Source organism: Mus caroli, chromosome 13 (assembly GCF_900094665.2).
Source record: "Mus caroli chromosome 13, CAROLI_EIJ_v1.1, whole genome shotgun sequence".
In the NCBI taxonomy this organism is placed as follows: Eukaryota; Metazoa; Chordata; class Mammalia; order Rodentia; family Muridae; genus Mus; species Mus caroli.
In genome coordinates this window covers 75816676-75827149 of record NC_034582.1, presented here as the reverse complement: position 1 = coordinate 75827149, position 10474 = coordinate 75816676, and the positions used below count along the sequence as shown (strand labels likewise).

Here is a 10474-nt window from a genome sequence, read left to right as displayed (position 1 = left end):
CCTGCTCTCTTATAGAACCAAGACTACCAGCCCAGAGATGGTCCCACCCACAAGGGGCCTTTTCCCCCTTGATCACTAATTGAGAAAATGCCTGACAGTTGTATCTCATGGAGGCATTTCCTCAACTGAAGCTCCTTTCTCTGTGATAACTCCAGCTGTGTCAAGTTGACACAAAACTAGCCAGTACAGATGGCAAATCAACAGGGCAAACTCAGAGAAACGTCTTCACACAAACATAAGGATAAATATAAGAATTTTCGTGGCAGCATTTATTAACATAGTAAGTAGCCAGTTAAATGAACATAAAATTGTAAATACAAACAATGGAATGTCCATAACAATCAAAGGATGAATGGAACTCATGGAGGGCAATGCAGCATGTATGCCACAGAGAACACCAGAAGCAGTGTGCACGGTGACAGACAAGAGGGACAGGCCCGAAAAGTGCAGCTGAGATGGAGAGACAAACGGGACAAAAAGAATATAAAAACCTGAAGTGCTGTGTGCCCTCCAGCACATAGGGCTACAAATGTGGGATGAATGCAAGCTGCATTTGGGGGTACAAGAAAACATTTATTGACACATGAAGTAACATTTTGTGACTTAGCATTAGAGATAAAAATTAGTATTGGAAAAATGTAAAGTATTCAGGAATAAATTCAGTAAGAAACAAGCAAGATGTGCATGAAAACAGTAAAATAAAACATCAAAGTTACGAATTAATGGACACTGAAAGTTGTAACAGAGCAGCAGGCTTCTGGGTAGAGACTCTATTCTCTCATAGGTCAGTCGCATGGCTGTTCCCAGACAGTATTGCCAACTAGGAAGGGGCCACCAACCTGGCACTGATGAAGGATGCTGGAAGCTTTCCCAGTGGTGGTGTGCTGCACACATCCCAAGGGCTGCAGACTGCAGCTATGAAATGTTCTCTCCCTCGAATGCAGGCTGCTGTGTCCTGTGAGCATCAGCTCCACCCCTTGACTCTTTGGGATGTGGACAATTAGCTCTACAAGTTTGGATTTTCAATGATGGAAAATTTTCAATACATTTAACAGTTGTGGTTTTTGGTTTTTGTTGTTGTTTTGTTTACTTTTCACTTTTCCCCTCAAGAAAGTAAAATAGAATTCAGAGCTAATATTTATTGCAATTCTTCCTGGATGTAATTCAGAATTGTAGGTGATAAAATGGCATCTTAAGAAGCACAAATGTCTCACCTTTCTAATGAAAACATTTAGAAGTTGACTTTTGTTGATCTTGAAAATTTTTTTTTTTTTTGCTTGTTTAATGTAGACTGAATCCCAGAAGTCTGTTATATTGCACACACTTAAGGACGGCATGTTGGGGGAAGACAGGCGCTTCATTATTGAGCTGATAGCTGCTGATGAGGTAGAAATATCTCCAGTGAAAGGTAAGAAAAATTCACAGAGGTTTTGAAGCTATGTATTTCTAAAAAGAAGTAGTCACAAAGATAGGCAATGCTAAGTTTTATAACTTTTAAAAGTGTGCTTCAGTGTAGAGGTATATTTTTACTCTACAGTCTAGGAAGTTTTTAAAATTATAATACACTACAATAAATTATAACTATTGTATTATAAAACAATAAATGAATTTATTAAAATTATATCTTTATGATATAATATATATGATTTATATGGTCACAGGTCAAAGATCCTATACTGTTGGCTTTTTGTTTTAAAATAAAGTTCTTCACTCTACTCATGCTTATAAAATAAAACATGAGCACTAAGTGATCAAACAGCAGTAAGCAGAAAAATTCTTCATTGAACTAAAATAAAAATAATTAATTTTTAATTAAAATTAATTGAAAAATTTAGTTAACTCTTGTGTATATGCGTTCCTGTGGATGTGTGCACGTGAGTGAGGGTGACTCCGTAGGGCAGAGGAGTTCGCTCTTCCTGGGACTGCCGTTACCTTGAGTTAGGAGCTGCCCTACATAGGAGTTGTGAACTGAACTCTGGTTCTCTGTAAGATACCCATGCTCTGAAGTTCTGAGCCATCTTTCAGACCCAAGAATTATTTTTAAACCAGTTAATTTAGTTTATGTGTATGTATGCAAATGAGTATGTGTGCATGTGCTTGTGTGTGTGTTGGTGTACAGACATGAGCAAAGGTGCCCATGGAAGCCGAAAGAGGGCATTGGATCCCCTTGAACTGGAGTTTATAGCCTTTATGAGTTGCTGGTTGAGAATACTGGCACAGAAACTTGGCCATTTGTAAGAGCTAGAAGCACTCTTAACTTCTAGACCATCTCTCCAAGCCCAAGGATTCTTTCCCTTTTTTTGGTTTTTCGAGACAGGGTTTCTCTGTGTAGCCTTGGCTGTCCTGGAACTCACTCTGTAGACCAGGCTGGCCTCGAACTCAGAAATCCGCCTGTTTCTGCCTCCCAAGTGCTGGGATTAAAGGTGTGCGCCACCACCTCCCGGCAGCCCAAGAAATTTAATTGCACAGATATTTGCTGTGTTACAAAATTGGTGTACATGCTCCATGCTCAATATAATCTAATATTATGTTCTTATATGAATTTATAATTATTACCTTGAAATGCTGGTAGTGATGCTTGATTGATTATAATTTCTATATGTTTTTAGCAAACATATGTTGCATAATTTTAAAATTTAACACATGAAGTGTGATTAGTATAGTCTAAGTCTACATGCTTTTATCTAAAATTAATCTCTTGTCTCTTTTAATATTTCATACAAGTATCCCAATTTTTATATATTCATAGGAAGACAGGCATTAAATGATTTCATTGTGCTATGAATAATAATAACAACAAAAAGGATGGGAAATATTTAAAATTATAAATTTGCTTATTGTGACACCATCCTTTTATAACCTGGAAACTCCATGCTAAGCAAGGCTCTAGGACTGAAGTGGCTTGGTACCCAGGAGAGTGTCTTCCCCCTTTTCAGAGAAGAGAAGGGGGAAGGGGGCAGAGCTATGTGAGGGGAGCTGGGGGCAGTGGGGCTGCAGTCTGGATATAAAGTGAATCGATAAAATAATTATTGGAAGAAAAAAAGCATTGCACCTATTTCCCCAGAAGAGTTGACAGAAGTTTCTAAACCATCTATCAGATTGATCCACACTGGAGGCAAACCAAACATCAAGTCATTTCATGTATTGAATAGAATATTACATGATTGCCAATAAATTTAAGTAATAATCACAAATATTGACATAGATAACCTAAATGATCATTGGTCAAAAATAAAGTTATAAGATAACAAAAAAAGAAAGAAAAAGAAAGATAAAAGAAAGAAACAAAGAAACAAAGAAAAAAAAGAGAGGAAGGGAGGAAGACAGGAAGAGAGAGAGAGGGAGAGAGAGACAGACAGAGAGAGAGAGAGAGAGAGAGAGAGAGAGAGAGAAGGAAGGGAAAATGCTCTCAATAATTCTTGCTTTTGCTCCTGAGGCTACTGACAAACCCACCCAGTGAACAAAGATATGGTGAATCACTTCATGCATGTGGTAGAGGATAGCTTGCTTGCTTACCAGGCAGTGAGAATGGGGTTTGGCCAGGCTTTTCCTGCCCTCTTCTGCAAGTGTGATTGCAGGAAGGGCTGGAAAGGCACCAGAGCTGATCTCCTCCTGGTGAAAGGTGGAAACCAATACCTGCCAGTGATTATTGTCATCTGCATTTAATTGTTTAGCGGTTTGTGTGCATCTGCATGTTTGCCGCAACATGGGCTATCTTATCTTCAATGCAGGTAGAGCATCAGTCATCATCCGAGGAGATAAGAGCATATCAGAAGTTGGAATTGCTTCATCCTCTAGACACATCATTATTGGGGAACCCTCAGCCACATACAATGGCACTGCCACCATTGAGTGAGGATTCTGTGATTTTATTTAAGTTGCCTAGAGCAGCAGTTCTCAACCTCTGGGTCGTGACCACCTTGGGGGATGCATGTCAGATATCCTGCACATCAGATATTGACATGTAGATTCATAACAATAGGAAAATGACAGTTATGAAAGAGCAACCAAATAATTTTATGGTTGGGGGTCACCAACAGCATGAGGAACTGCATTAAATGTTTGCAGCATTAGGAAGGTTGAGACACAACGGCCTACAGCATCATTCTTAAGCATGCATTAGTATGCATTATCAACGTACATATTGGTTAGCATTGTGTGGAGAATAGAACAGACTTAAGGTACAAACTAAAAGCTTTCTCCTGAGCTGACCTGAAGTCTGATCACAAGTAGCCCTGTTCACTCAGGGATGAGTTACAGGGATGGGTTGCAAAGTCCATGAGGGTAAAAAAAGACAGTCCCATTCTGTCATCTCACACACAAGGTGTTACTTTCTCTATAAACTTGATTCTGTGGATTCTCAAATCAGATCCTACCACACGAGTAAATTTATAGGATTGTGGGCAAGTTTGTCTCTCCACATTTTCTAATGGCAAATGGAGCAGCAGCCACCAATGATGCAGCTGCGTTTGACTTGAGAGGTCTGTAGTCTGCACAGAGGCCCCCTGAATTATCCAGTCCTCCTTTTCCTCGAGTCTTTCTATGTGTGGAGCATAGTGTCTCTGTTCTTTAGAGGATCTGTTATGCTACTCATATTGTATGTAAGTGTTAAAAAAATCTGTGAATCAGGCTTAGTGTTCACTTTTAGCTTAGGAATTCTAGGGAATTCTAAGATTTCTGCCTGATTTACAATTGATGGGTAAGGCTATTTAAAGTCATAATATTCTTGCAATAAGTGAAAATTGGCTTAAGATGATTAATTAAGAATATACTGAATACATGTCCATGTACTGTTGTAGCCTTGTTCGTGGCCCAGGGGTTTCAGGGGAGATCACAGTGAACTGGAGGATATTGCCTCCTTCCAGGGGGGAGTTTGTGGAGACATCAGGACAACTGACGATGCTGGATGGACAGTCTGCTGCCACAGTAGTTATTCAGGTACCAGTGCAGCTGCCTTCTGTTATCCCTTGTGTGTGCATGTGTGTGTGTGTGTGTGCATGTGTGTGTGTGTGATTGGAGGGAGTTTATAGAATCTATGGCTGTTTCTATTGTTTCTATGTGTAGGACAGAATGGCTTTTTTTTTAAAACCTTCTCCAGGCTTTGAATGATGACATCCCAGAGGAGAAGTGTCACTATGAGTTTCAGCTCACTGAAATCAGTGAGAGTGGGATGCTGAATGAAGCCAGTGTCAGCGCCCGCATCACCATGGTGGCCAGTGACTCTCCCTATGGCCGGTTCTCATTTTCACATGAGCAGCTTCACGTTTCCGAAGCAGCACAGAGGGTATGGTGTGGACTGCAGAAGCTCCATCTGCTGTTGCTAGTATGGGGAGAGGTCCTTAAAATGCGGTTTATTTGTTTGGTTTTTGTTGTTGTTGTTCCTTTTCTAAAACTTCCCCCCCCCATAGATTAATTTTTCCTTGTATTGTTATTATAATGTGATTACTATAATTTTATAGAATTTAATTCCCACATAATCCTAGTAAATAGGATAATTAGAGATGATTTGTGCAGTGGGTTGAAGATGCAAATTGAACAGGTAAGCAATTTTCTCCTAGGTTAATGTCACAGTTGTCCGCTCAGGCGGCTCCTTTGGACGTGCACGAGTCTTGTATGAGACAGGTAGCAGGACGGCTGAGGCAGGCTGGGACTTTGTTCCCGCTTCAGGGGAGCTACTCTTTGAAGCCAGAGAGAAGATGAAAAGTCTGTACATTGACATTCTTGATGACAACCTTCCTGAAGGCCCTGAGGAATTCATTCTTGCCATTACAAGAGTGGACCTCCAGGGAAGGTAAAGATGAGGGAAGGAAGGGGAGGAAGGAGAGGGAAAGGGGAGACTTCAGGCCAGGACTGAATGACTATGGTTTTCATCATTGTCTAAACTTTATTCCTCCCCCTACTTCCCTGCTGAGAGAAAATGGTCCTGTTATGTGGATTCACCCAGCAAAGCCAGAGCATTGATGGCGATATGCCATCCCACAATTCCTGACAGTGAGAGCAGTCGTAGGATGGGGTGGCAAGAATTGCCTATCCCATTTCTGTACCCACGAAGAATAGGAGTGGGGGGCAGCTCTCCTTGGTATCCTGAAGGCCGTGCTGTCTTCTCTGTTGGTAAATGAGATAGATTCTTGTCCAGTAGCAGTTTCAAACCGGAGAACAATTTGAATGGTAGTTAAGCAAACTGGTGTAGCATGCTGTCAACGATGAATCAGACTTCGTCATTCTGAGGCCCATCCTTCCCTGGAGCCGGATTGATTGACATCAGGAGGCATTGGCAGCTGCTCTTGGCTAAGGTGGTCAGTCTTATCATCACCCCGGTAAAGGACCCCGTGCAGGGCCTTCCCCTAGAATAGTGCGTGAATTCTGAGAATTCTCAAAGTTTGTTTATATATTAAAACATATATTCATTAGTTAAATATAGATTTCATGTTTCAATTTTTCCTAATTCAGTATTTCACTCAGAAACATAGGTAAGAGTATGTATTCTCTTACCTAAGAAATGGAAAGATATATTTTGAGTTCACATAAACATCATATCGTTCCTTTACAAGATCTGATACAGTATCTGGCAGTGGGACTTAAGTTCTTCCAGCCGCGCAGTCTCCCTTAAGTGAAGGCATGTTGGAGACAGTAGTTCCCCCGCAGGAGACAGCAGCCTGTGCTTTGTCTTGGAGATCAGGACTTGGAGATTTTGCCTTCTTGGCTGTCCTTCCAATGATAAATTTCCACATGAATTCTAATAGTTTTTGCTTGCAAATAACAATTCCTTTGATACAAAAAGGAAGCAGTGTTTGCTGTTTTGCCTCTCAGTTAAGAGACCTGCTACTTTGGTAGGTCCTGAGTCTAATCTCAGGCTACTCTCAGGATGCTGATAGGACAGTTGCTTCCCCAGTAATGTGTATCCCCTTGGTTCCCTCTCTCTGAATTCTCTTCCGAGCCATCTTATTTAGCAGTTTTCACCCTTTCAGCACAGGGTAGCCCATGAACACCAAATGCAAAGAATTTGGGAATTGAAGGAAGGATTGGAATTGTTTAGTGTTTTTTTGAAAATTCTTTTACTTTAGGAACTGAAATGCTCTAAGGCATGGCAGTCAAAGCTTGTTTGATGGGGAAATCAATCTGAAAAGGTCTTTTGCAGAAATACGTTGTTATACAAGTAAACTGATAATGTATGATGGTTAATTTACATCTCTTTATACTCTTGCTATTTGTATTTTGTCCAAGCTTATAATTTTTATTATTTTGTGTTTCATATAAGCACCAATACTTGGAAGCCAGTATTTATTTTAAACATCATTTCACACACGGCAGCCTTAGTACTATGGCCGTCTAAGACAGTTCCAGGGTTGAGGAACAGCATTCTCTAAGCATGCATGAGACTGTGGGCTCACGGTGCAGTTGTATAGCAGAGTCAGTGCAAGAGAACTAAGATGCAGGAGCTGAAAAGAATTTTATGTTCATACTACCCATGTATGTCTTGATATTTTGGTTTGTTGTGCTTTAACTTCTGTTTCCTTTGCAAGAGGGTATGATTTTACCATCCAAGAGAATGGACTTCAGATAGATCAACCTCCTGAAATTGGGAACATCTCCATTGTTCGAATCATAATAATGAAAAATGATAATGCAGAAGGCATCATTGAATTTGATCCAAAGTACACTGACATCTCAGGTGAGCTTAGTTGGCTTCTCTGAACTGAACTGTCACAACATTTTCTCAATTGCAAAGGAATCAGGATTCTTATATGCAAATTGTTTTGGTGTGATTACAAAAAAATTCCCCTGCGTTTGTATGTTTACATTTAAAAATATATTTTCAGTTACTTTTACGTAGCCTTGAATCTCTTTGTGTTTTACAAAGCCAAATTGTTACTTGGCTTAGAAAAAAAAATGATGTTTAAACCTTAAAGATTATTAAAATATGTCTGTTTAAAGCATCGTTAAGGGGCTAGAGAAACGGCTCAGTAGTTAAGAGTCGTTGCTATTTGGTGTTGTCTTAGTTAGATTTCTATTACAGAGATAAAGCATTGTGGCCAGGAGCAGCATGGGGTGGAAAGGGTTTGTTTATTTCATCTTATAAAGTATAGCCTGCCATCCTGAAGTCAGAGCCGGAAGGAGTTCAAGGCAGGAACCCAGAGTCAAGAACTGACCCAGAAGCCCTGGAGGAGCAGTGCTCCGGGCTTGCTCCTCACTCAGAGTCAGGAACTGACCCAGAAGCCACGGAGGAGCGATGCTCCGGGCTTGCGCCTCACTCAGAGTCAGGAACTGACCCAGAAGCCCTGGAGGAGCAAGCCCAAAGCAGCGGGTTTGCTCCTCCGGGTTTGCTCAGTTTGCCTTCTTTTATGATCTGGGACCACCTGCCCAGGGGTGACAACGCTTACATGCTGGGGATGCTCAGACACATCATTAATCAAGACAATGCCCCACAGATTTGCCTAAGGCCAGTCTTATGGAGCCATCTTCTCAAAAAACTTCTCTTCCCAGATATGTCCAGGTTGTGTCAGTTCGACAGAAACCAAACAGCACATTGCTCTTGCAAACCTGGATAACTGACTCACACTGCTGGATTCCAGCTCCTGGGGATCTGATGCCCTCTTCTGGCTTCTGGGCAGTTTACATATTCAAAGATCCATACGCATGAATAAAAATTAAATAAATCTAAAATATATTTTAAAGAAAACCTTCCAAATGTATGTAAATGTAATGTTTATCTAGTGTTTATTTACTCTGTAGTGAATAACCACCCTGGAGATGAACATTTAACTGTTCTGTAGCTGTAGATAATATCTGAGCACTTGATGTTGTCTTCAGCTCTTCTCAGGCTTGCCCAATGTTACAATTCCCCTTTACCATAAAATCAGGACACAGAATATGTGGTTACATTTCTTTCCAGGCAGAAAGAGATGGCTACCTTCCTAGGATATGCCTTTATTCAAAGGTAGACTATAGTATAATTTAAAAGTAAACATAATACCTTGTTTCCACAAATGATTTATTGGCTTTAGTGCCTCTACCCAGATTCTTTGTCTAGCTATCTTGCAAGTTCAACAAGACTGTCCTTCTGTGCACTTCCTAAGGCCTTTTTGGATAAGCCATGGCTTATCACATAAGCTATTTTGTGAATTTCCGCTCATTTCTGGTAAAGGGATGCTGTATTTTTACATCGAGAAATAATAGGACTTTTCCTCCATTTACCCATTTCTCATTAATTCACTGTTGCTGAGAGGAAGTTTTTGGTAATGGATACCTTTTTAATTTAAAATTTAAATTTGAATTTTTAAATTGAAATCAAGCATTGATGTTGATGTTTTTTTAATATATTTCTTAGGACCAGAAAAATATAATAGTTTATATAGAGAGATTTAAAAATACTAATACAAGTGCAGTTGAGATAGCCCAGTGAGTAAATGTGTTTGCTGCCAAGCCTGACAAGCTGAAATCAATCCTGGACACCAACTGGTAGGAGAAGGGACATGATGCCAATAAGCTGTCCTCTGAGCTCCACACAGGTGCATACAAGCACACATACACAGAGACCACACACAGACATACACAGACACACACAATATAAATGAAAAATATCATGTGATAGAAATATAAGGGTCCTTTGTATGCACTTATATGTATTTCAGCTAAATGTCTAAAGCAGTTCAGAATATTTTCAGTTTGTGGAGATGCTTTTATTTTATTTGTGCATATCGTGAAGAGGAGGAAAGCCTGTACTAATGATTGCATAGGCTACATTCATTTTTAAGAATTGTTCCCTCTAAATTTCAGCCTATGGTAAGCTATATTTTTCATAAAGACATAAGACCAACAAAACATGAAAAACAGAAGAGTGTGCACTGGACCCTTGTCTTTAATTGCTTAGTCTAGTCTGGCTGAATCGTGTAAATGTCATTTGCTTTTCCTAGTAACTCGCCTAACCCCACATTCCTTCCACAGTGGAGGAAGATGCTGGCGTGATCACACTCCCTGTCCTGAGGCTTCGTGGAACTTATGGCCACGTGTCAGCTGATTTCAGCTCCCGGGGCTTCTCTGCAGTTCCAGGAGGCTATGTACTGCATGGCAGCTCAGTCACCTTTCAGCATGGGCAGAACCTAAGCTTTATAAATGTCTCCATCATCGATGACAATGAAAGGTTAGTCCTACAGAAACAGTGCACACACACAGAGCATGGGTACTGTGACCTAACTTACACTGAAGATGCATGTTCCTGCCGAGAAGCAGCACTTGAGAGAGACAGGGGAATACCAGCAAAGGAGCTGGCACTGAGGATGGAAACCTCGGTTTTCTCAGATAGAGGAGAACGGTTCTTTTCCTCACATGGACCAGAATGGTTAGGATGTGGCAGTGCTTCCCAGCCCACCTTCTACAGTCAAGAAGTGGGTTGTGAGGGCTTCATGTTGCGTCTGCTTTTGACTGAGCACCCTCCTCCTGGTGTGTGCCTGCTGGGCCTTGAATATGTATGGCC

The 10474-nt window shown here is 40.6% G+C and overlaps 1 protein-coding gene across 1 annotated transcript in view; it reads left to right on the top strand.

Annotated features, from left to right (window-relative positions):
- Adgrv1 (adhesion G protein-coupled receptor V1) overlaps positions 1-10474 on the top strand; it is a 497830-nt gene that overhangs the window by 165854 nt on the left and 321502 nt on the right. Inside the window, exons 60-66 of the mRNA XM_021180004.1 lie at positions 1291-1408; positions 3732-3852; positions 4800-4938; positions 5099-5284; positions 5559-5791; positions 7524-7672; positions 9946-10141. Of these exons, the coding sequence (XP_021035663.1) occupies positions 1291-1408; positions 3732-3852; positions 4800-4938; positions 5099-5284; positions 5559-5791; positions 7524-7672; positions 9946-10141 (1142 nt within the window). The remainder of the gene's footprint in view (positions 1-1290; positions 1409-3731; positions 3853-4799; positions 4939-5098; positions 5285-5558; positions 5792-7523; positions 7673-9945; positions 10142-10474) is intronic.